At 43.2% G+C, this 27755-nt stretch overlaps 1 protein-coding gene across 1 annotated transcript; it reads left to right on the forward strand.

The window, feature by feature from the left end:
- Positions 1 to 27755, forward strand: LOC131854550 (uncharacterized). The gene is given in 23 exon segments (XM_059205671.1): positions 1 to 127; positions 194 to 357; positions 9933 to 10120; positions 10843 to 11014; positions 11511 to 11696; positions 12143 to 12705; positions 12824 to 12985; positions 13704 to 14459; positions 14542 to 14850; positions 15332 to 15467; positions 16271 to 16467; positions 16842 to 17133; positions 19379 to 19637; positions 21373 to 21521; positions 21589 to 21789; positions 22330 to 22593; positions 23618 to 23745; positions 23789 to 23915; positions 24310 to 24450; positions 25018 to 25106; positions 25834 to 25906; positions 26293 to 26339; positions 27575 to 27755. Coding segments are annotated over 23 exon segments (4842 nt in total). The 5' UTR covers positions 1 to 69.

Consider the following 27755-nt stretch of genomic DNA (forward strand, 5'->3'; position numbering starts at 1 on the left):
TTTTAGTTTTTCCACAACTTTTATAAATAAACATTGTTTTTAAGCAAAAAATGCCATCAGTACCTGCAAATGGCTAGTTTAAACGTTGCAGAATGGACACCGGATCAAGTGGCGGAGTGGTTGTCAGGTTTGTGTAGTGAATGTTATATTTTAGATAATCCGGCTTTGGTGACTCACGTCGTACTGGGTGCAGGTCTGGGGCCTACGGTGGCGCGGTACGTGCCCACACTCCGGGAGAAGAAACTGGACGGCGCCAAGCTGCTGATGCTGAGGTGCGATGACCTGGAGTACCTGGGCATGCACATCATTGGGCACCAGGAGTTGCTGTTAGAGGCAGTGGAACATTTGCGGAATTTCGTGAGTAGATTTAATTTATAACCAGATGTGTAGTATAAGTTTTTTAATGTTTTATGTAATGTCTTTTCACTATGACTAATTTAATCTTATTGTGTAATATTCGACTCTAATAAATTAGTGCTGGTTGGTAGTTTGTATTCACATGTTTCGACTTGTAAATGTAAATTTACAAGGATTATTTAAAAGAAAAGTTAATGCGATGACTGCGAACAGGGATGAATGGAAGCAAAAAACATATTACAAATAAAGTAAGGAAGAAGCATATGATGATATTTAAAAGAGCAATACACAAGTTTTTGGCTCTTTCTGATGTGTCGTTGTGATGAGACAGCTTTCCGAATAAATGGTAGATTTAAAATTGATGTTCTGACTATTTAAAAGTACTTAAAATAAGTTTTTTTTTAATAAGGATTTTCTATTCTATTCTATTGTAACATATATTGCACTATCATACTATGCTTGCATTTGGATTTGGAGACTATCTCAATAGTCTGGCAGTTTAGTAGATTTCGTCACTTTTAGTGATAGTGAGTCCCATCCACATACCATACAGATGTATGTATTGTTCTAGGTGTCCGTTACATATATTTACTAAAGAAAAATGTATTTAAGTATATATATCAGTTGTCTAGTACCTATAACATAAACTCGTCTTAGTTAAAATATGTTTTTGGTCCAGCAAAGTTACAGAATCTCAAAAATACATACATTTATTGGTTAAATGTATTATTAACATTACAACTGTACAAGGAACACCATTCCTTGTACTTGTGATATGATTTAAACCTGAGGTTCACAGACTTTTTTTGTGTCCTGTATTTTTAATTGAAATGTTCAAAATATACTAATTGTATCGACTGTTGGAATCGAAAAAACTATGTTTATATATCTGTATAATTGTATTTAATATATAAAGTATAACACTATACTCTAGACCAAACTTTTTTGTGTCATAGACCTTGCCATATTTTTCAGTTTTGGGTAGACCCATTCTTACCTGGTATTGATTTTTTGTAAATTTCTAACTGTAGTAAAGTTTAGTGTTAAAATTATAGTAAAAAAGTTTAGTGTTAAAAAAAAGGAAAAACTGTAGAAAAAAAATTGTAGCTGTTTACTACAGCTGCAGTTTAGTGTTAAAAACAAGAAGATGACCGCTGCCGTAGACCCCTTGCAGTTTTCATAGACCCCTGGGGGTTGATATAGACCACTTTGGGAATCACTGCTTTAAAGGATGTATTGACTTGCCATTGTATAGTGAGATTCGTCACAACTGTTTGTGACTATGGTAATATTTTTTTATGATTGACCATGGTAAATGTTCCTATACATACATATATATAACCTTCGTGGTTTAACTAGGACCACCAAAAGAGACAATGATTCTGCTGGGAATCACTCTCTACCCGCGACGTTGCACCTACACCACATCTGTTCATAGTCTTCGATTGATTGCAGGATAGGCACAGAAAAAAAAAAGTGGTTTAGCAGTTTAACACTATTTTAATGATGGCGCAGGTTCAAATTCTTACATAGTACAAACATTTGTATTCATGAGTATGATTGTATCAGTCTTGTTGTATTCTGAGTATATTATGTATGTATTTACAAAAAAATCTATGTGTTTACATTAGTTGTCTAGTACTCATAACATAAGCTCTGCTTACCTTAGATTATTTGTCAGTTCTTCTCATCCCAAAATCATTCCGAACTGATGTTAGATTTGACATATCATAAAGTCTCTAGACCTACATGAATAAAGATATTTTGAATTTGAATTATTGTTATAGTACAATATGGGACACAGAACAAGAAACAAATAATTACAATTATTTTTATTACTATATACTGAAGGGTCAATATATGTACATACTAGCTGTGCCCGAGGTTTCATCTGCATAGAATTTATAGTCTATATATTCTGATGTATATTACAAAGTTTCATTAAAATCCGTTAAGTAGTTTTTGCATGAAAGAGTAACAAACATCCATCCATACTCACAAACTTTTGCATTCCAACAAATTAACACATTAGGAGTGGTACAGATAAACATCAAAATATCTTTCTTTTTAAATCTTAAGATTTCAGAAATCACTACTGTTGTACCAACGATTTCTGTCTCTCCAGGATCTTTAATTTCTAAACAAAGGATAACATGTCTAAACATGTTCTAGTACATGCTCCCCATAATAAGTGGGAATCCTCAGAACTGGTACAAATACCTGCCCCGCTCATTTGTTAATAAGATATGTGATGAATGTACAGTCATGTATGCTACAGTCTGCAAGTGTCTGATTGTGAGTGAGCAGTGTATGTACCTACACTGCGATGCTATCTAACTTGTTATCTACTGTCACATGCCACTATAATTTATGTTTTTAACATAAACATTATCACTTTGTACATTTATATGTTTAATGGCATTATTTCAGTTTGCAACTTGTAATTTTAAAAATAGAATTTGTTATAAAAATTATTAGGTAACTGGTTACTCGCCCCGGCTTCGCACGGGTGTACATTCAAAATAAAATTCAATAATCATTTATTCATTTAGGACATTTTAGCCGCTTATGAATGTAAAATTTTTTACATTATAATTTTAAAATTTTCCCTACTGTCCAGTTCGGTACATAGATCCAATTGAGAAGAGCTGGCAAGAAACTCAATTGAAATCCTTTTTTTTAAAAGCCAGTTTATTTCCAATATATTTATATACATGTATTATATATATAAACCTTCCTCTTGAATCACTCTGTCTATTAAAAAGAACCGGTTCAAAATCTGTTGCGTAGTTTTAAAGATTTAAGCATACATAGAGACGGACAGACAACGATAGTGACTTTATTTAATACTATGTAATGATGGCGTTATAGTCTTCTGAATTGAAACTGATACAATGTCTCTGGTTATATATCTGGTCTATCGATGTATCGAATATCATTTACCATCAGGTGGGGTCTTCTATCATTTTTGGGGTCATTCATCAAGGTTGCCACATCCAATTGAACCAAAAAATGTATATTTATCAGGGATGTTATGGATATGAAATTTCAGATACGAATAGGTTTCAGATATAGCAATGATTTTTATACCGGATATATAATATTAAATTATTTCGGATTATCCGTTAGTTTTTGATAATTTCGATTACGGATATTAATGTTTTAAGGATTTCAAAGTAAAATATAAATAGTTAATAAAATGTTTACATAACGTGTCTCAATTAGGCTCCGCCCCTATCCGATATTATCCGAAACTTTTATTTCGTTTTATGGAAATTGCGTAAGGTTTTACAATAAACTCCCAGAGTCTGTATGACTACAGACTCTGGGACAGATTTGGTCCAATGTAAAAAAATTTTTTTTATCTGTGTCTAAAATATTTTTTTGGCAAATTGAGTACAGCTCAAAAATTTTCATAAAATATTTTCTTTGTAAAAAAGCTTATTATATAATTGAAGAATTTATAAATGATAATAATGTTTTTGTAGAAAATATCTAACTTAAAATTCATAGCGCTGACAATGTTATCTGATTGAACAGAGATTAAGTTCGTAGCGGTTTCTATGTTGACTGTCGCATACCTAATCCTTGTTGTTAATTAAATATAAGTAATTCAATATTTATTTAAAAGAGCAACACACAAGTTTCTTGCTTATTCTTCTTGTAATGAATCTGCATTCCGAATAAGCGGTAGAATAAAAAAACTTGACTATTCAAAAGTGCTTATATTAAGTTTATTTGAATAAAGATTATTTCTATTTCTATTTCTATTTCGGATATCCGATAGTTTCGGTTACAGTTAAGGAGCTCTCTAGCATTCCTGATATTTATTCTTGAATTCAAGTCATGTACGCTAAGCGTACTTTGCTGGATTTGTCATTTGTTAATTCGCAGGACGTTTATTTTGGTATTATCACTTATGTGGCCGTCACCACTGTTGTCGGTCAGTGATATAATGTTGTGTCATGTTCCTGGTTGAGATGTACCGTAAAATATTGATCATTATTTTATACTAGCTGTACCCGCGACTTCGTCCGCGTGGAATTTAACTTCATTTTTCTAAAATAAAAGTAAAGTTTAAACAATAAAAGTAAAAAATAAAAAGTTAAAAAAATAAAAGTTTTAACAATTAAGAGGGCCCCCTAAGGGGCAGAGGAGACTGGCTCCATCCACACGCCAAGCCTCAAGTGGAAGACTTACCAACTAACTTGTTCCTTCCCCCTTGAATATGGAATATGCAAAGTAGGATTGCGATATACACCATTTGAAGGTGAGATGGGATGAGTATTCTCAGCACCAAAACAAGTTTAGTTTATACTATTAAATCAACATTACAATTTTCACCAAGCTTGTGATGCTTCAAGTAGATAAATAAAGATATAGTTGCCAAAGGCAAATCGAACTGAATTCAGGATCACTCACGACACAGAAGCTTCTTATGGATATTGACCCCTTCAGTTCCATGAGCCTATAGAGATACCGTCAAATAGACTGCCGACCTCGAAACTAAATCCCAGCATCACTCAGTCACAGAGCCCACCTAATGGGGAACACCCCGGCCCCAGTGTGACAGTGGAGATCAGACTGAAGATACGAGTCGTAACAGAAACTAGGAGGTCACTCAAAAGCCAGAACTTACTAATGGATCCCAGTATCCTTTCAGCCCTATAATGTGACATTGGAGATCACCCGTAATTGTAGTACGATAAATAGTAGAGTGGTATGATAGCCCGATGCCATCAACACCACAATATTGGTCAATCCAATATATAATGTTGATAATTATATTACAAACATAGCATGTATAATTTATAAATTTCCTTAATACCAAAAATACTCGAGGAAATAAGGATTGTGTATTCGTTAATCAGTGCTAGACTCTGTTTTGATTGTTTATATTTAAATTAGATTAATTACATAGCAAAGTAATCATTATATTAGTGAGATATTATAAGCGAGGACTATAAGTCCCAAATCTAAATAGAAATCTCTGAATGATCCACATGATGAACCAACCAGAAGATAATGTTTAGTTTATAGAAGGACTGCACGTCCAAATATATATCAGTAAGATTTGATTAATTACATAGTGAAATAATCAGAATAATATAGATAATAATGTCAAAAGTCTATGACATGGATTATTGTGATGTATGAACATCCACTAGGTAGACAGTCGATGTGATACAGGACCGGAGTCCTTAGATGTAAAGACCAAAGCCTAAGATAATTGATGAAATGATTAGCCATATAAATGGATAATCATAAATATATATAGATTGTATTCATGAGGACAGAAGCCCATAGAAGTGATTATATTTATGTATACATAAACATATATATATAATATGTATATATAAATTAAAGGACTAAGAGTCCTAATATAATTAAGTTGAACATATACACTAAAGTAATTAGTATTTGCTATTAAGGCCAAGGACCTTAAAATAAACTTTTATTTTATTGAATTGACTGGAACAAGGAAAATAATAATAAATATCTTAATTAATAAAGAACCGAAGAAATAATCTAATAATAACCAATAAGAATTAATAGATATTTAATTAGTAATTATACTTTTATATGTATACGTTTATTAAACCCACTAATTATGATGACGATTTAGGCCCTCATACTGGCCACTGATGGTTCAAGATAACCACAAGTGGTGCCCGAGACTTGTGACACGGGTGTAGGTTTAAAGGACCCTTTTAAAATGCACTAACACTCACCTTCACTACTTCTGGTAAACTCCCAGATCTCATCTAATAAACCCCCCCAATGCGTACAATTTTCACAATTACATATCTTTTGTTATATGATAACAATATATTATAATTAGGCAATTCTACTATTTACGGAAAGCAAAATGAGTCTCTATAGCTATAAGGGAGTCATATTGAACAGTATTGCTATTGCTTCAGCTGATTAATATAGCTAATATTGATAACGGATTAATTCATCTATTATATACATATTTGTGCAGTGTAATAATTTGTATTATATAATAAATGTGATATGTGTCCTAAATCTTTACCTACATAACACCATATGTCCAGGGTAGCAACATATTTCTATATTGATACACCACACATACAACGCACATATAGTAAAGTTCAGGGTGTGAGACCTAGATAACCGCATAGTTATCAACAAAACTGAAGTCCCTATTGGTTGTAGAAATTTCCACAGGGATCGTGGTCTAAAACCTTCATTGCGAGCTTTGACCCATCTCTCCTCAAATGATGGAACATGTGACTTCATCATAGATTCATCGATCTGAGCCTCTCTCTCCTCCTGATGAAAACTTCCACAACTATTACAAAAATTATACTTCCTTACTAAAGCCTCCATAGAGATTTACGGATCATAATATATCATCAAAAACTCTTGGAAAATGTCACTTCAATAGTTCAATCATCGATACAAGTATTTTCCTCCTTCTAGTGAAGCCAGTAACCAAGAACTCCCCATGCGACACCTTTTGTAGAATGTATATGATTGTAGTATGGGTAAGTACTAAATCCCAACCAGGCAGAATCCCTCTATTTGAAATAGCAACCTTGCATTACTATCACAAACAAAGAACACTACAAAGCTAGTTATTCAGTGTGAGTAATAAAATATTTGAAATAAATAATTAATAGATGAATTTAGTAAGGGAAATATTTACCGTTGGCAAGTAATTGAATTATTAATAGCTACACAAGTGCAACAAAGTTCTATTATAACTCCATTAGATTACTTTTATTTATTTAAAGTAAATTTGCTATTATCTGAATTCTTATTGTAAATATTAAGTTACCTATAAACGTTGAAGATTTCAACATGAGGAAATTCCTTAACATCTAACAAGAAAGTACCAAACGCTGTATAACGTATATGCCTAAGAAATAAATAAATTAATATATTGAATATTGAATTTCTAGAGACTATAACGTACGTAAAGATTCAATTATTCTATTATATATTTTACCTATTGTATGATGTACAATTATATAAGATTTAAGCACATAGTAAAACACACAATTTATAGAAAAGGAAATAAACACATGTAGAACCTAAAGAAAATAATTTTATAATACTAACATGCACAAAATAAAACAATAATATAAAAATAATAAAATCACACAAATTATAAAAAAGTAAATAAACATATGTAATACCTAGAGAAAATGATTTTATAATACTAACATGCACACAATAACTCAATAATAGAAAATAACAAAATTATACACATGTATGTCTGTATAATAATTTACATGCGCTACGCATGTAACTCGAACCCGCGACTTCAGGAAACAGCGTACATTAAGCCACCAAACCATAGAGGCACTCAATCTTATTATAACTTTAATATCTAACATTTAAACAAGGCTTAGATTATGGCCATAAGTCGACTTAACATACATGTAACCGAGTTTAATAATCCTATTATTTGCAATTATAAATTTATCTGGAACAACACATCCTAAATATTATCTTCTCAATATATTTCAGACTGCCTCATTTAAAGTAAAAGAATTAAATCACTTACCGAGATGCTCGACAGGAACCACTAATAAAATAATTAATTAAACACTTGCTCACCTCACGGTCACTCCCGACTAATCTCTTCTAACACCCATATTGGCTATTTATAGACATTTTTGTTTACCAATGTGTATGTGTTAATAATGATATACCTACATTAGTGTGCGTAAATCAAAGCTATCGTTTTGAGCTGATGAATTCTATGAAATAAGATTGAAACATTTTTTTATTTAATATTATTTTTGTATTGTTTTTACGTAAAATTATTTAATAACCGATATCAAGGCAAATCAAACAATATTTAAATTTTAATAATTTTTCATCATGTAATGGGTTCTATTTAGATAACTAATATCTTATTTATTAAACCATATGATGTTTCTATTTATAATTATTTTATTTTTTAAATCTAGTTTATAGAAATTAAATCAATGTTAAGTTAGTGAATTAAAGTCCTAAAATGAATTGTTTTTAAAATCTAATACAATTTTTGAACTAAATATTTGTAATATACTTATGGGTATAGGTGAACCGTCACAAGCCCGATCGGTTTAAAATTGACAAGGTTTCATATAAACTTTCATCCCCTATTTTATACCCTTAGGGGTAGAATGAATCAAAATCCTTTCTTAGGAGATGCCTACGTCATAACATCTACCTGCATGCCAAATTTCAGCCCGATCCGTCCAGTGGTTTTGGCTGTGCTTTGATAGATCACTATGCCAGTCACCTTTGAGTTATATATATTTAGATACAATATATAAAAGACGAGCATACATAATACCCATGTAATTTAAAATTTTGGTTGGAAATAACTTGTTATTCATCTTTGACGTTCACTCTGAACCAAGGTGTACTAAATATCGGTTTAATGAATGAAAACACAATATAGGTACAGGTGGTTGATATATTCTTTTTTAGAACTGAACGGTGAAGTACTAGATGGAATCGAATCACAGATACATTTTTTTTTCGGACTATTCTAATGCTGTTGGCCGCAGCTGGCTTTTACAGCTTCACCGGGCGATAGGGGGCGAGTGCAGATGGGACTCCAAACCAAGGAAGGACTTATGGAGCGCTGAAGGCCAACTCCCACTTGACGAATACGACTTTAATCTGAGGGCACCGCTAGAGGTTCGAATCTCGGCTCAGGCCGTCGTAAATTCGGTCCCCGTTTGAATTGGACGGGGGATCGATCGGAGGGGCGACCAGGGGCGCGCAGGCGCCCGGTTGAATGCGCGACATGATGTTTATGACGTCGTCGGCTTCGCCGGCGAGGACGGTGTCGTGTGTGTATGTAAACGTGTTGTCGGGGTGGAACGGGTGGGCACGTGGGGAGTCACAGATACAAACATTCCGTTTGACTATATAAAAGCACAAAAAAATCTTAATAGCGCGTTTTACATTGCATAGTAAAGCCATCTAGCGGTATAAGTGGAAACTGTCTAAGACATTTTTATTTACTAAATTTTATAGACGTAATGAATCACATCTTTTCAAGCGGCCAAGTCCCTGATGCTTCAGTTGTAACAACTGTATGGCATCCGATTCGTCCTGTCTTTCAAACCCCTTAAAAGCTACATCTAGAGCTTCAAAAGCTTTTGCGTGAGATGGTACTTGACACATAACCCCAGTTTTAGTCTTATCATATCTTCTTTCTTGTTATTGTTCAAATCCCGAAATATCTAAATTGATAGTTAGAGCCGAGACGATTGAGTTCGGATTGTCGGATGTTCGGATAATCGAGATTCTACTGTATTACTGATCTAGGCACTTGTGTTCCTTAACATGCATATTTCTAATATTGTTGATAGCATTATGTTTGAGTACTAGTTACTCGCCCCGGCTTCGTACTGGTATACATGTATTATATATATATAAATCTTCCTCTTAAATCACTCTATCTATTTAAAAAACCCCTTCAAAATTCGTTGCATAGTTTTAAAGATTTAAGCACACATAGGGACGGACAGACAGCTACAGCGACATTATTTTATACTATGTAAGGATGTAGCTATGTAACCGTGTCGTTTGGTGTGCAGCAATTCGAGGCTACCCGCGAGTGCGTGCAGCAGCTGGCGGTGCGCGTGTCGGTGGTGGCGACCACGCTGGCGACCACGCTGGCCCGCGCGCTGCGCACCGCGCCCGACGCGCGGCTCGACACGCAGACGCTGGCCGACGTCGCCTCCACCGTGCACGCCGTCAAGCCGCTCGTCTGCTGGCTCGACAGGTAACTGACGTCACCACATGTGTACTAGTGGCGACCACGCTGGCGACCACGCTGGCCCGCGCGCTGCGCACCGCGCCCGACGCGCGGCTCGACACGCAGACGCTGGCCGACGTCGCCTCCACCGTGCACGCCGTCAAGCCGCTCGTCTGCTGGCTCGACAGGTAACTGACGTCACCACATGTGTACTAGTGGCGACCACGCTGGCGACCACGCTGGCCCGCGCGCTGCGCACCGCGCCCGACGCGCGGCTCGGCGACCACGCTGGCGACCACGTCGCAAACTGATAGCATAACAGAAACTCTACTTTTTGTATTACGTTTACTGTATCATCATTTCGTGTTTATTTGACGGCCTCAGTGGCCTAGGTCTAGCACACAGTTTTACTTCCAATAGTCGCGGGTTCGATTCCTCGCGCGGCGCAAACGTTTGTATTCACGAGTATGATTGTTTGACACCCAGATTCGTAGGGTGTTTACCAGAATATGTATGTATTTACAAAAAAAAATCGATGTTGTTATCTAGTACCCATAACACAGGCTTTAGCTAGCTTAACTTGAGACTAGATGGTCCTGTGTGAATTGTCCTGAGATTATTATTTTGCTACTAGTCCCTATGGTCGCTCACGTGACATCCCTGGTGATTCAGGTCATAAGCTAAGATAACCGTTTATCATTAGCCATGTACGTAGTAGATATTTAAAAAGTTTCTCCAATAATATGCAGATGGCCGGTGTGCGCGGGCGGCGCGGAGCTGGGCGAGCGCAAGGCGGCGCTGCTGAAGCTGTCGCTGGAGGCCGCCACGTGCGCGCAGCGGGACCGGTTCGCGGAGCAGCCCGCGCGGGCCGTGGCCGCCGCCGCCGCCGCCGCCGCCGCCGCCGCCGACTACATCATACAGGTACGGATCCCTCGATGCGGTCTCCCTTAAAGCCTAAATTGTTTTGATTAGGAGCCAAGCGACAATCTGGAATAAAATACGTTTTATGGTCCTTCGAGCCGGATCTACTTTTTTTAAGTTTGGTTTCCCTATAACTGCTAATAGGCGTGTTAAGTTTTTATATTATGCAAGAAGTTCTGGTTTATGTAAATATATAATTACATAAATACGTACATCAATATTGTTGATGTCTTATTTTGGGTCTCTTTTTCTATATATGTAAAAAAAAGAACGAATGAAAAGTTCTAATACTTTCTAGTTCCATTTTATTAGGAGTGGTTTGTTTAATATATCTAATATCCAATGTCTTCCAACTGAGTCTAAGCCAACAAGAGTGCACATTCTTGTGAATATGCCACATATTTATTTATATAAAAATGTGTTAAGCGTTTACTCCAAAATATCCGTCGTATATTGCGACAAGTCAGAGGGTGTGATGTAATGAGTATGGGTGCAGGACGTGGTGGACCCGATGGTGCTGCAGCCGGCGTCGCTGGACACGGTGACGCTGCGGCAGGGTGCTCGTCCGCTGGGCTTCCACGTGCTGCCGTCCTTCTGCGGACACCACCAGCTCGCGCACATCCGCTTCGGCTCGCCCGCGCACGCCTCGGGCGCCGTGCACGACGGCGACGAGATCGTGCAGGTACGGCCGGGTTCATGGCGCTCACTGACCTGGCCTTGCTACTCGGGGAACGGTAGATCTTATTTGAGTAATCTGTTACAACTTACACTAATATGTGTTCGAGAATTCAACCGGTACGCAACCCGAATTTCTAGTATTATTTATTATTGTGTTCAGCATGGTGTTCAATATTATGTCCAGAAGAGATGTGACCGGATACTGGTCCGTAGGCTATCTTTTTTTTCGGTCTACGCTAATACTGCTGGCGGCAGCTGGCCTTTACAACTTTACCGGACGATATCGGGCGAGTACAGATGGCACTCAAAACTTCTGGGAGTTCGAACTTCGGTTATAAGTTTTCGTAATTTTGAGATCCCTATTATGTTACGTTATTTGAGAGAAATGGACGGGAAATCGATCGGAGAGGCTCTCTATAGCGGACAGTGTATGGAGGTTACTGTGTGCAGGTGGGCGGGCGGTGCGTGATCGGGTGGAGCGGGGAGGAGGTGGAGCGGGCGTGCGCGCGGGTGGCGGGCGCGGGGGGCGGGGAGCTGCCGCTGCGGCTGCGGCGGCGCGCCGCGCGGCCCCCCCCCGCGGGGCTCGCCACCCCCCACCTGCTGCGGCGGGACGCGCGCCTCAGGCCGCGCTACCTGCCGCACCGACACTTCGACCCGCGCCAGCACAGGTACGGGGCGGAGGGGGGCGGGGGCGGCTCGCCACCCCCACCTGCTGCGGCGGGACGCGCGCCTCACCCGCGGCACGCGCTACCTGCCGCACCGACCCGCAGGTACGGGGCGGAGGGGGCGGGGGCGGGGCTCGCCACCCCCCACCTGCTGCGGCGGGACGCGCGCCTCAGGCCGCGCTACCTGCCGCACCGACACTTCGACCCGCGCCAGCACAGGTACGGGGCGGAGGGGGGCGGGGGGCGGGGCTCGCCACCCCCCACCTGCTGCGGCGGGACGCGCGCCTCAGGCCGCGCTACCTGCCGCACCGACACTTCGACCCGCGCCAGCACAGGTACGGGGCGGATGTGGGCTACCCCCACCTGCTGCTTTATATGACTTTACGCGTTACACGTGAAAAGTAAAGTTATTGTCTTTAAAATATATTATTTTTTAAAATGTATTAATGTACTAATGCTTACGCAGGTACGAGATATCGACGCTGGGCGTGGAGGCGCGCGTGGCGGAAGTGGAAGCGGAGGTGGAGGCGGCGGAGGAGCCCCCGGCGGACGCGGCGGCCTCCTCCTCCGACGAGAGCGAGCCGCTGTCGCCGCCCGCCTCGCCCACGCTGCACCTCTCGCACACCAGGTACGGGCGCAAGCGAATTAGCCGCTGATAGACGCTGAAATTAATTCTAGTTCCACGATCATCTAGCAGACTGCTCAATAGAAAAACTTTTAATTTCCCTAACTGTAGAAGTAACTATGGCAAATACTCCCCGGTATATTCGACTCGCCGGGCTGGAGTCCGCGAGAAATGTTGCGGGGCGCGGCTAGAGGGAGCGAATAGCAGTGCACCGATCTCTCACTTCTGATCTCGCCACCGAATATGAAAGCCCGCTCAATATTCCATCTCATTCTCTATGTAATATAGAGAATGAGATGGAATATTGAGCGGGCTTCATTGATGAATGAATACTTGATTCGTATTTCAATTATTATACGAAGTTACAGTCCAAAATAAATTTAATTTAAAAGTCCTTAGTGTAGGACCCTACATTAATGGTCCTTCGAGCCGGACAATATCAGACACATTTGATATTTTCAGTGCAAAATGAGTGATGTTGAATGTTTTACTAGTTTATTTTTGACTTTAATAATATACACGTAGAATTTATACACTATTATTTGCCTGAATATACGAGTACATCGGTTATTAAGAAAATTTTGGTACGGTGGTCTCCGGACGCGCGCCGCTCGCTCGCCACTCCTTTCGTCGACCGCCGCCCCCGCGCCCTCTCTCCACCCGTAGTGCCGTAGACGAATGATGAAATGATATACTCTAATGACGGACGTGTGTTGCGCAGGATGTACCCGCCGAAGCCGTGCGCGGCGCCGCAGCGGCGGCACACGGTGTGCGGCGGCAGCCCCGTGTGGAGGCGGCCGCACGCGCCGCTCGAGAGAGTGTGGCGCCAGCTGCGCGCGCGCCGCCGCGACCCGGGCCCGGACGCGCTCTACCGCCGGGACAAGGTACGTACCGCCGGGACGAGGGACGTACCGCCGGGACGAGGGACGTACCGCTCACAGCCCCGTGTGGAGGCGGCCGCACGCGCCGCTCGAGAGAGTGTGGCGCCAGCTGCGCGCGCGCCGTTGCGAATGGGCCCGGACGCGTCTACCGCCGGGACAAGGTACGTACCGCCGGGACGAGGGACGTACCGCCGGGACGAGGGACGTACCGCTCACAGCCCCGTGTGGAGGCGGCCGCACGCGCCGCTCGAGAGAGTGTGGCGCCAGCTGCGCGCGCGCCGCCGCGACCCGGGCCCGGACGCGCTCTCCGCCGGGACAAGGTACGTACCGCCCCGACAGGACGTACCGCCGGGACGAGGGACGTACCGCTCACAGCCCCGTGTGGAGGCGGCCGCACGCGCCGCTCGAGAGAGTGTGGCGCCAGCTGCGCGCGCGCCGCCGCGACCCGGGCCCGGACGCGCTCTACCGCCGGGACAAGGTACGTACCGCCGGGACGAGGGACGTACCGCCGGGACGAGGGACGTACCGCCGGGACGAAGGACGTACCGCCGGGACGAGGGACGTACCGCCGGGACTATTCATGCCGAAGATTGTTTGTACCGCTGCGACAAGAGATTTTCTATATATCTAGTGCTGTTGCGTAAAAAAATCGATGTAGTACCATGGATGTTCCCGCAGACGACTAATGTTAGGTGCACCGTTGCAGGCGGTGTCGTACAGCACAGGACTGGAGCTGACGCCGCGGCCGCGCACGTGCCTGGGCGTGCTGCCGGCGCGGAGCGCGGCCCGCAGCCCGTCGCCGCCCCCGGGCCCGCAGCCCCCCCCGCCCCCCGCCGCCCCCGCCGCGCCCGCCAGCCCGGCCGCCCGCGGCAAGCTCGACAAGAGCCACTCGACGCCAGCTTACGACTTCGGCGGGCCCGCAACAGATGAGCCCGGTTCGCTCGTCGCGCAGATCATACCCGAGTCACCTACGACGCCCACAGACAGGTATCTGTCACTATTCATTCCAGTCGTCGATTTCGATCCGGCTCGAAGGACTAAAACTGTTAGAATGTCAAATTGGCTTTAACGGATATTTGACTATGAATCGAAAGCAATTCCAGGTCGTTAGCGAATCATGTCTAATAATATAATAGACGGCCTCGATAGACTAACGGTGTAGTACACCGTCTTCTATGGTCGCGGGTTTGATTCCTTGTACGGCACAAACATTTCTATTCATGAGTAAGATTGTTTGTATCGGTCTGATTATTTTCTATATATAATATGTATGTATTTACGAAAAAAAATCGATGTATTATAACAGTAATCTAATACCCATAACACAAACTTTATTTTATTTTTTTATTTATTAAAGGAAAACCAAGGTTGACTATCTTTAATTAAAATCGATATAAGCTTTAGTTACCTTAACCTGGGTTTAAATGCGAGGTGTGCATTTTCCTGAGAAAATTATTATATTGTTCAGCCCGACGATACTGGTACACTCCGCGGAGAAGGCGGATCAAATCTTGGACTTCAAGAAGTCGAGCTCGCAGATCGGCGAGGCCATCCTGCAGCAGCAGAGCCGCCGCGCCGACCCAGCCGCCCGCATCGAACTCGGGGTATACTAACATTACTAACATTATAAATGTTAAATATGGGACACAGTCACCTAGATACACAAAATAATAATTGCATTTAATAATGTCTAGTAAGACAAATTCAATATTGTCTACTAGGCACTGCTGTATCTAAACTGTGTCACCCCACCTTACATTTTCCTATTTTTATTTAGTATATAAGATCATTATTTCTATGTACACATTGTCAGTTTATCATCATCTGTAATATACATCGTCTCGACCAGCAACATCGTATTATTTAACCGCAACATTAAACTAGGGATGTTTGTTACGCTTTCACATAAAAACTACTGAACCGATAATCATGATATTTTACACACATGTTCTTGGAGTTGTAACATTTATTTATTTATTTATATACACACTATCATCACAGGCATATGCCCAGCATCTAGGTAATTGTGTCTTACAACATATGCCTGTTGTTGCTTCTTATAGATTTTGTTAATATTTAAATTTACACCTCAGACAATATACAATTGATGACCTCGGTGGTCTAGCGGTTTAGTACACCGCGTTACGTTTGATGGTCGCGGGTTCGATTCCTCGCACGACACAAATATTTGTATTCATGAGTATGATTATTTGTGTCGGTCTTGGTGTTTTCTATTGTATACTATATGTATTTAGAAATATATATATATATCTATGTATTTGCATTAGTTATAGTATCCATAACACAAGATTATATAGATGGCGCTGTGTGAATTATCCTGAGCTTATTATTATTATAATGAATATGTCGTAACTACTAGTCGATATGAACTATCCGGCTCGTATAGGACGAGTGGAGCGACACGCAGCGCGTGCTGGAAACCATCAACATTGCCGCCATGGAGCACCGCCGCCGCTCGCTGCACGACGCCAAGCTGGCGGCCGGGCAGGCCACCGCCGCGCGGGGGGGCGGCCCGGCCGCGCGGGGGGGGGACGCGCACGGGGGGCTCCGCGGGGACCCGCCGGGCCCGCCCCCCGCACACAGGTATATACATTTAATTAATTTAGCGGAATAGAATATATAATATACTAGCTACGCACCTCGGCTTCGCACGGGTCTACATGTATTATACATATAAACCTTCCTTTTGAATCCCTCTATCTATCAAAATAACCGTTTCAAAATCCGTTGCGTAGTTTTAAAGATTTAAGCGTACTAATGAAATGAAATTTTTATATAAACGGGGTGTATCAAAAAGAACCTATCCGTTACCATCGCGTGGAGAGGGTAACCAATTTAGACAGAGCGAGAGAAAACAGTCCGATGAAGTTTCACTTTTTTTTTTATTTACTTATTTTTTTTCACTTTTACACACTACTTTTATTTATTTAGTAAGATTTGTTTGTAATGTGTGGCAGATACGTGCAGCCTGCGGGCGCCAGCAACCGCGCCCCCCCGCCCCCGCCGCGCCCCGCCGCCACGCTGCGCGCCCCGCCCGCCCCCGCCCCCGCCCTCATCCCCTCCCTCGTCGCCTCCCCAGTGATCGTCCCTGTCCCCGCCCCGTCGTCGCCCCCGCCCCCGCCCCCGCCCCCGGCCACGTCCCCGACCACGTGCGCAGCCACCAACTACCCGGTGTTACGCGCCGTGCCGCAGTTACCAGCGCAAGAATACTCGCCGTTTAAAACCACCAAACACATTGACGTCAATCAGGTCAGTTCATTAAGGTGTATGTATATATATATAAACTTTTTTACCTATGTTGATGTCATCTCGTTCTTCGTCGCTTAAAACCGTTTCATAAATGTCGCATCAGTTTTAAATTGATTACATACTTGGACAGACATCAACAGCGACTTTGTTTTAAAAACAATTAATGATGATGATTTCACAATTGATGTCTTAACTTCTGACAGATCGCCTCTACTTTCCGCATGTTCCATTTTTCTTTGTCTACAATACTTGCTCTTTCAAAATTCACTATACACAGCGAATATAAACGGTAATATACTATTTATTATTAAATTAACACAATGATGTCACCATGTTGTGTAAAGTAAACGAGAGGTCAAGATGGCAACTGCTTTAATTGTATAATATTTTTCGACATATAATAAGTATTACCCACAACAGTTACCTTAACCTATGTTAAACGAGGTGTGCATTTTTCAGATTATCTATTGTTATTCACGACACTGGTACACGGAGACGACGGATCAAAGTGATACCCACTGCAGATCGGCGAGGCCATCCTGCTATCAGCAGAGACTCGCCGCGCCGACCAGCCCCCGCCGACCTCGGGGTATACGGGGGGCTAACATTATAAATGTTAAACGGGGGGGATGTTTGGTTTTCACATAAAAACTACTGGGGCGATAATCATGATATTTTACACACATGTTCTTGGAGTTTTAACATTTATTTATTTATTTATATACACACTATCATCACAGGCATATGCCCAACATCTAGGTAATTGTGTCTTACAACATATGCCTGTTGTTGCTTTCTTATAGATTTTGTTAATATTTAAATTTACACCTCAGACAATATACAATTGATGACCTCGGTGGTCTAGCGGTTTAGTACACCGCGTTACGTTTGATGGTCGCGGGTTCGACCTCGCATTGCACAAATATTTGTATTTATGAGTATGATTGTTTGTGTCGGTCTTGGTCTTCTCTATTGTATACTATATGTATTTAAAATATATATATATATATATATATATATATCTGTGTATTTGCATTAGTTATAGTATCCATAACAAAAAAACTGGGTATAGATGGCGCTGTGTGAATTATCTTATTATTAATAATGAATATATTGTAATTGCTAATCGATATGAACATCCGGCTCGTACAGGATGATGAGCGACAAAGCGCGTGCTGGAAACCATCAAGTTTGCCCATTGGAGGCAATGGAAGTTACGACGTTATCTACTACCAATAACCGCCGCGCACAACGCGCGGGGGGCGGCGGACGCGCGAGACTAGATGATGCCCGTGTATATACATTTAATTAAGTGTGTGCGGAATAGAATATATAATATCGCTAACTCTTACGATTGTAATGTTATACATATAAATTTTACTTTTGAATACTATCTATCAAAATTTTCTTCAAAATTATCTCAGTTTTTTAAGATACTAATGAAATGAAATTTTTATATAAACGGGGTGTATCAAAATGCTATCCGTTACATCGCTTGGAGAGGGTAACCAATTTTTGAGAGAAAAATGTCCGATGTACTTTTTTTTTTATTTTATTTTTTTACTTGTACATGTATAGCCCCACACACTACTTTTATTTATTTAAAATTGTAATGTGTGGCAGATACGTGCACTCCTCGGAGATGTGACCGCGCCCCCCCGCCCCCGCCGCGAATAAAATTTTGATGCGCGATCGCCCCCTTCCCCCGTCATCCCCCCCTTCGTCGAAATAAAATTGTTGATCGTCCTGTCCCCGCCCCGTCGTGCCCCCGCCCCCGGCCACATCCCCGAACGTGCGCAGAAATAAAATTGTTACGCGCCGTGCCGCAGTTACCAGCGCAAGAATACTCGCCGTTTAAAACCACCAAACACATTGACGTCAATAAAATTTTGTATATATATATCCTACCTCTTGGAATGTGTAAGCCCCGCTTCAACACTGAAATAAAATTGTTGATTTATCATACGGACAGACATCAACAGCGACTTTGTTTTATAATATGTAATGATGATGATTTCACAATTATGTCTTAACTTCATAGTCAGATCGCCTCTACTTTCCGGCCGTTCTCGTTCTCTTTGTCTACAATTACATGCTCTTTCTTTCTTCCGTGAAAACAGATTACCGCGTTTAAAGGCAGCTAATGACAAATGATGAATTGGAAATCCACGAGTTTGCAGAATATTGTAAATATTTTCAACAATAATCTTTTGTTTGATAAGTATGTGAAACTGTTATTTTTCAGATATCTGTCCCTTTACGACACCTCACGAAGCACGACATAAAAGTGATACCCACTGAGCGGCGCGAGCTGCCCGCTATCAACGCCGAGCCGGACTCCCCGCCGGTGACTGGCTCCCCGCCGGGGGGCGCGGGGGGCCCTTAACGGGGGGGCAAATAAAATTGGGGATGGGAGCCGGCCGCCGCGCCCGCCGCCGCCGTCAAGAGCCTGTTCCCCACGTCCAAGTCCCGCAGCCTCAAGAAGAAGAGCTCCATGCTCGCACGTGAGTACGCACCGGACACCTCACAGACACGCACATCAATCATTGCACATGATTGTTACATCAATGGTTTGTTGGTAATAAACATCTCCCTCGCACAGTTACAAACATTTCTGTACATTAATATGATTTATTGTATTGTTCTAAGTGTTTTGTACGTATATTACGTATCTACAAAAAAACTGTATCTCAGTATATCTATTAATGATGAATGATTGACTTACATTACACATGTAAGCTATGATGAGATAAAGTCCCTAGTCTAGTTTGCCCATTGGAGGCAATGGAAGTTATTAGTTATCTACTACCAATAACACAAGCTTTGCATAGTTTGAGACTAGATGATGCTGTGTGAATTGAAGTGTGTGTCCAAGGATATTATATCGTAACTCTTACGATTGTAATGTTGAAGAAGTAATTTTACGAATACTCTGCAATTTTCTTACATTATCTCACTTTTCAAGATAGAATACTGCTCACTAAACTGACTGTTCGCAGATAACTTTACATTTTTGCTCTTTGAAATGTAATGTATTTTTTTTATTTTATTGTATTTTATGTGTAAGCCCCCCCCTTAACGAAAATAAAATTGTTGATGGGATCCTACTCCTCGGAGATGTGTAAGCCCGCCCTTAACGGAAATAAAATTGTTGATGGGATCCTACTCCTCGGAGATGTGTAAGCCCCCTCTTAACGCGAATAAAATTTTGATGGGATCCTCCTCTTCGGAATGTGTAAGCCCCCCCTTAACGGAAATAAAATTGTTGATGGGATCCTACTCCTCGGAATGTGTAAGCCCGCCCTTAACGGAAATAAAATTTTTGATGGGATCCTACTCCTCGGAATGTGTAAGCCCGCCCTTAACGGAAATAAAATTGTGGATGGGATCCTACTGCTCGGAGATGTGTAAGCCACCCCTTATTGCATTAAAATTGTTGATGGGATCCTACTCCTCGGAGATGTGTAAGCCACCCCTTATTGCATTAAAATTGTTGATGGGATCCTACTCCTCGGTGACGTGTGCCGGTCGCAGGGCGGCGCGCGGTGCCGGTCGCTGGCGGCGCGGGGCGCGGCGGAAATAAAATTGTGGCGGGGGGGCGGGGCGGGGCGCGGGGTGACGTGTGCCGGTCGCAGGGCGGCGCGCGGTGCCGGCCCGGTCGCTGGCGGCGCGGGGCGCGGCGGGGGGCGTGTGGCGGGGGGGGCGGGGCGGGGCGCGGGGTGACGTGTGCCGGTCGCAGGGCGGCGCGCGGTGCCGGCCCGGTCGCTGGCGGCGCGGGGCGCGGCGGGGGGCGTGTGGCGGGGGGGGCGGGGCGCGGGGTGACGTGTGCCGGTCGCAGGGCGGCGCGCGGTGCCGGCCCGGTCGCTGGCGGCGCGGGGCGCGGCGGGGGGCGTGTGGCGGGGGGGGCGGGGCGCGGGGTGACGTGTGCCGGTCGCAGGGCGGCGCGCGGTGCCGGCCCGGTCGCTGGCGGCGCGGGGCGCGGCGGGGGGCGTGTGGCGGGGGGGGCGGGGCGGGGCGCGGGGTGACGTGTGCCGGTCGCAGGGCGGCGCGCGGTGCCGGCCCGGTCGCTGGCGGCGCGGGGCGCGGCGGGGGGCGTGTGGCGGGGGGGGCGGGGCGCGGGGTGACGTGTGCCGGTCGCAGGGCGGCGCGCGGTGCCGGCCCGGTCGCTGGCGGCGCGGGGCGCGGCGGGGGGCGTGTGGCGGGGGGGGCGGGGCGCGGGGTGACGTGTGCCGGTCGCAGGGCGGCGCGCGGTGCCGGCCCGGTCGCTGGCGGCGCGGGGCGCGGCGGGGGGCGTGTGGCAGCGCGTGCGCGGCGCGGCGGCCCCGCGGTGGGCGCGGCGCCACCTGCTGCTGGCCCACAACGTGCTGTACGCGTACCGCTCGCCCGACGTGAGTATGCGCCGTGGGGGTGGGGGGCGGGGGTCCGCCCGGGTCACTGACCGCGCGCCCGTTGCAGTGCGCGCGCGCCGACTGCATGATCTACCTGGAGGGGTTCACGGCGAGCGCGGCGGGGGAGGTGAAGTCCCGGGAGCACGCGTTCAAGGTGTACCACACGGGCACCGCGTTCTACTTCGCGTGCGACTCGCGGGACGCGCTGGTCACGTGGCTGCAGCTCATACACCGCGCCACGCTGCTGCCGCCAATCGCACACCCGCAGGTAACGCACCTTACATATATTTATATTATGTACTAGTTGTAGATTTTTACTGTTCGAAAATATAACAATTACAAAGCGAAATATGCAAATTACAAGCATTTTATAGACAGATTTTATAGATATCTCAAAGACAAATGGAACCTATCGTTGACGCCAGACTCCAGTTGTCCGAGCGTTGGCGAGAAAAGGAATTAAAGAGAAGCCCTCTTTAATTCCTTGGTAAATTCTCGACCCATCACGTCTTCCGCAACCGGTGTGGTTCGAGATAAACTGATGAGTTGAGATGTTGAGGGTATGTCTTCTATCACTGCATTGTCCGCTACATTAATGGACAAACGCAAGGCCGTTCCCAACGCAGAGTTCCCGCATGATTAGAACGTACGCGACGACGAGTGACTTGAAAAACGCCTTTCAAATCATTGACCATGCTTTTTTCAAGTAGTCCTTTTTTTACTCTACGACTTGTGAAAACAAACTCATCATAAGAACGAAGAAAACTAGCATGTTGCTCTTTTAAATGAATGACGTATAACTTTACAGATGGATATTTCTAAACGTTTTTCGGAAACCGATTACTCGGACACGGAATCCGAGAATGAGAGTCCAGAAAAACGAAACGAGCGCGAAAAGGATAAGGAGAAAGAGAAGGACAAATCCAAGTTTGGATCGCTAAAGAAGCTGACAGTGCGCATGCAACGCAGCGAATCCCAGGAGAATGTAAGCCATTCGTCCACCAGCCTCGACCGCAAGTACCTGCGATTCTTCTCTAGGAATAGAAGCAGAGACGACCCTAAACCTGCTAAGGTAATCTACCAAAGTTTTGCTACCTAAGTATTTTACATAGGATTTACATTCTTGGGATGAGATGTAGTAAATCATTTATTCCGATTCCTTAGCACCTGTCAGTAGTAGATATATGTCCGGGTAAAGTGGATCCTGTAGATCTACGTCTCGCCGCAAGCAGGAATATTTCCGTGCCCAGATTGAAGCTGTGAAGTCGAGTGACCCAAAAATCACTTCCATATTCCATGAGAGCTATGGAATAACCGCAAAGTCGGAGTACATCAGCAGATTTGGTAAAAGACTGACTCGTCTGCCTTGAGAATTCCGAGCTTTCTAAAGTTTCCAAGGGAAATTTCTGACAGCCATCTTTCCCACCACAGATACAACGCAGAGATAATTTATTGGTCCAAAATGCTAAAGTGAAGGCTGATCTCCTTGGTTCTTTCTTTGCATCTGACTCGGCACTAGACGATATCCCTATTGTCGTGTGTCGTGTCACTGCCTGCATTCTCGCGGTGTGTCTTTTATGTCTCACGTAGCTTTTACTCAGAAGCTGGCACATAAGTGTATTTTCTCCCTAAAGGTCCATAAATCGAGTGGAGTGGACAGTATCTCTGATATTGCGCTTAGGGCATGTGAATTCCTATTATAGAGTAGAATAGCAGTTTTTCCGGTACTGCTATTCTACTGGTATTGTCCCGAAATTTTGGAGGACCGCTTTGGTTCACTCGATCAAAAAAGGAGATCGTTCAGATCCGGCCCCTTTAATCCCCCTTAACTCCTAACTGATAGCTGTTACCTCCTTATTATAGTCGATTGTCAACTGTGAACTGCTATGATACTTGGAAGATATTTAGTTGATTACTGGTCGTCATTATGGCTTACGCCAAAGTTGCTTGAAAAATTTCTAACATGAACGATTACTTTTTAAGCTTCAAGATATTTTACTCAATATTTTCCATAATATATCTTGTACGTGTACTTATGTTGTCACCGTCTCCAAAAGTTATCACAGCATTCATCAGGTTAACAAGGTCCCTTTCAGAATAAGCAGGCGGGTGTACCGGTCCCGACCGAGCACTACCGCAGCTACCGGCGCGCGCCGCCCGCCGACCGACCACTGCACCACCGCGACCACGACCACGACCGCGACCACGACCATATATCCAAGACGTCACCACTAACCATACATAAACATGCTTTGACTGTCCCCGCCCGAGTCGGACCTGGACCGCGCCGCCAAGAAGATACCCAAGCCCATTAACTACATACACGCATCAAACCCCAACTTACTCGATTTCGAGAAGAGCGATTTTGTGACTAAACCTACGCTTCAGGTTTGTGTTTTTATATTGTTTGATTTTACCATAAATCTATATATCTGTGTATTAATATTATGAAGAGGAAACCTTTCTGAAGTGATGAGTTTGTAGAGGGTATAAGCCCTGAATATATTGAACCGATTTTCGAAATTCTTGTACAAATAGCCACATTATTTATGAGTATCATCTATACGCAAATAAAATTACAAGTTTCCATTTATAATTTTAAATATATAAAACTTACATCTAAAGGTTAATTTAAGAAATTATCGTCTGTCCCATCTGTTTATTCTTACTAATCGCTAAAATCGTTATGCCCATTTTATAGAGCTTTTACTACTTTAATGTTAAAAAAAATAATTTAAGCTTTTATTTTTGAAATTTTAACCCATGCCAATTGTGCACGTGATTGCAGGTACCGAAGCCAAAGGTGCACAAGCCGGAGAATCTGATGGGGTTCGTGACCCTGGAGGAGTTCATGCTGAAGAAGCAAGAGGAGGAGCGGCGGCAGGTGTACAGCAACCGAGTGCTCATGGGCGTCGAGCGAGGCCTGCAGGTATTTACATTGAACTGAACTACTTTACTGTATGTACTCATCATTACCTGCTTCTTCCTTATTCCATTCAATTGGGTTTGCCATATTGTTTTTCTTTTACTTTCTTACCTGTCTTTAGACATCTCGTATTTGTTTCCTTTTTTGCCATGTTATAATTTTTTTTTTCAGGTCAAATCACACAGCGCCATCTAGACCCAAGTTAAGCTAGCTGAAGTTTGTGTAATGGGTCCTAGACAACTGATACAAATACATAGATAATTATTTTTTTTTCGTAAATACATACATATTATACATAGAAAATACCCAGACCGATACAAACAATCATACTCATGAATACAAATGTTTGTGCCGTGCGAGGAATCGAACCCGCGACCATCGGTCGTAAAGCGGTATGCTAGACCGCTAGGCCACCGAGGTCGTCGAATCATTTCTTTCTCATGTTCCTTTATTTTTGCCATATCGTCTTTCACACATGCCTTTTTTTGTCGTCCTTCCTCGGTCCTTATCACCATCCACAGTGATATGTAACACTTTGTTTAAAATATTGTTTCGTTACCGCGCCGCCAGCCCGCCCGCACTCCGGAGCCGCAGTCGCAGTCGCAGCCCGTGTCGCGGACGCGCGAGGCCAACCCCATCTCTGTTAAGGGGAAAGACGGGTACGTTACTAGTGCACATCATACTTAACTTGTAATTAAAATATAACTCATATTTTGTTACTTCTTACTATAAGCGGAAGTTTACAACTATAAATGGATGTTTGTTAGTCTTTTGCGCAAAAACTACTGAATAGATTTTAATGAAACTTTACAATAACAAAACTTAATAATAATACGTAGATTATAAGTTTTACGATAGTAAAACCGCAGCTTATGACTTCACCAAACTATAGGGCGAGAGCAGATGGCATTCCAAACCCTTGGAAGTACTTTCGGAGCGGCTGAAGGCCAACTCCAGCCTGACGGATATGACTTTAGTCTGAGGGCATCTATAGGTTTGATTCTCGGCTCAGGTTGTCGTAATTTCCATCCCCGTTTGATTTGGACGGAGGATTGATCGGAAGGGCACCAGTATACAGCGCCCAGTTAGTTGCGCTATATGATCTGGTTAAGGACGTTGTCCTCGCCGGCGAGGACGGTGTCGTAACTTATGGAGCGGCTGAAGGTCAACTCTCGCGGGTCGGATATGACTTTAGTCTGAGGACATCCTATGGGTTTGAATCTCGGCTCAGGTCATCGTAATTTCGATCCCCGTTTGTATTGGCCAGGAGATCGATTGGAGGGGCACCAGTGTGGAACTTCCAGTTTGTTGCGCTGTATGGTGTTGTAGAGGTCATTGTCTTCGGCGGCGAGGACGGTGTCGTTAAACATTGTAATATGTGCGCAGGAACGAGAGGATCGTGCACGCTGACGAGCGCCGCGCTGACGGATGGAGGGACTCGCTGCGGAGACACCACCAGGTGATACTTACTACTCTATTACACCATGCGGCCAGTCTGATGGTATCACATCTATCCCCTGGTGTTTCAGACACAGTACAGATACAACATCAAGTAGGCGATAACACTTCATATAGCGCCATCAATTCACATAGCGCCATCTGTCCAAAGCCAAGCAGAACTTGTGTTATTGATAGTAGATGAACATAAATACATAATTACTTTTTTTATGAATACATATATAATATACATAGTGTAGCGCGGTGGTTATCCTCATCACTGTAGCGTTATATATATTGTGATCAGATGGCGCTATATAATATATTATTTATTGTAGTATGTAAATAGACTTAAATGAACAATGTAAATGTATTTTAGTGAATTAGAATGTTCGTTCTTTCTTATAGGTTCACAGTGAGACCGGTGCTGGCCCGCCATTGCCTTCGTCGGACAGGTATTTCTTTTTATATCAATATATATAACTCAAAGGTGACTGACTGACATAGTGATCTGTCAAAGCACAGTCTAAACCACTGGACGAATCGGGCTAAAATTTGGCATGCAGATAGATGTTATGATGTAGCCATCCGCTAAGAAAGGATTTTGATTAATTCTACCCTCAAAGGGAAAATATAGGAGGATAAGTTTGTATGAAACTTTGTCAATTTTAAACCGATCGGGCTGAGATTTTGCATGCCTAAAGCTACTATGACGTAGGCATCCCCTAATAAAGGATTTTGATAAATTCTACCCCTAAGGGGATAAATTAGCGCGAGCGTAGCCGCGGGCAAAAGCTATATAAAATTTTAAAGTTTATGATTAAATAGCTTTATTTGATAATATTATAAGGAATATTAATGCGTTTGGTGTGTGTAGTCATTGATTTAAGTTAAGAAAGAGAGTCAGAAAGATAAAAAGAGAGAATTTATTTTATTAGTATCATCTAATATTTATGACACAAGAATGACGGGCAATCTTTCGAATCATCAAAGAAAATAAGTCGAAGAATCATCATTATCATGCCTTGCTTACATTGCCTGTACTTCTGGATAAACAACAAAAATAAATGATCACATTCAATTACTTGTCGGAAATTCAAAAGGTGCTATTGAGTATTTTTAATGAAACTATTATTCAAAAGGCATGATAAGATCTGTTAATAAATAAAAAGGATGTGTAATTGGTAAATCACGGGATTTTACTACGTTTTATTTTTATTGAGTTCTGGATATTTCGGCTGTGTTTACCCGTGATCGTGGCGGTTGAAACGTTGCTGAAATATCGGGAATTCAATAAAAACACACGGGTGTACATGTATTACATATATATATATAAATGTTCCCCTAGAATTATTATATTTATTAAAAAAAAACTGCTTCAAAATCCGTTGTTCTTTAAGACTATAAAGATTTAAGCATGTATGGGGACAGACAACGACAGCGATTTTGTTTTTTACTATGTAACGATGATACGTATAAATAATGATCGCATTAAATTTAATACAGCAGTAAATAAAAAATACCTACTATGAAAATATTTTTGCAAGAATGAATTAGAATATTTATCAATATATTTATTTACGCTGCGGTTTGAATCCGTACAGAGTACAACTTAGTACAATGTCGGAAACGAGATAACCAGTAGTGATCGTCAGTCGTGGTGGATGATGATGGGCACGTTGTGTTGCAGCTGGTCGCGGACGAGGGGCGGCGGGGGTGGGGGCGGGGGCGGGGGCGGGTCGTGGCGCGGCGCGGCGCACTACCCGCACCTGCAGTGTCCGCCCACCTTCCAGCCGGAGACGTACTCGTTGGCGCGGCTCGCACCCCCCGCACCCCCCGCACGGCCCCCGCCCCGCCGACACGAGCCCTGA

The sequence above is a fragment of the Achroia grisella genome, unplaced genomic scaffold (genome assembly GCF_030625045.1).
Source record: "Achroia grisella isolate CSIRO2021 unplaced genomic scaffold, CSIRO_AGI_Agris_v1 utg1234, whole genome shotgun sequence".
Taxonomy (NCBI): Eukaryota; Metazoa; Arthropoda; class Insecta; order Lepidoptera; family Pyralidae; genus Achroia; species Achroia grisella.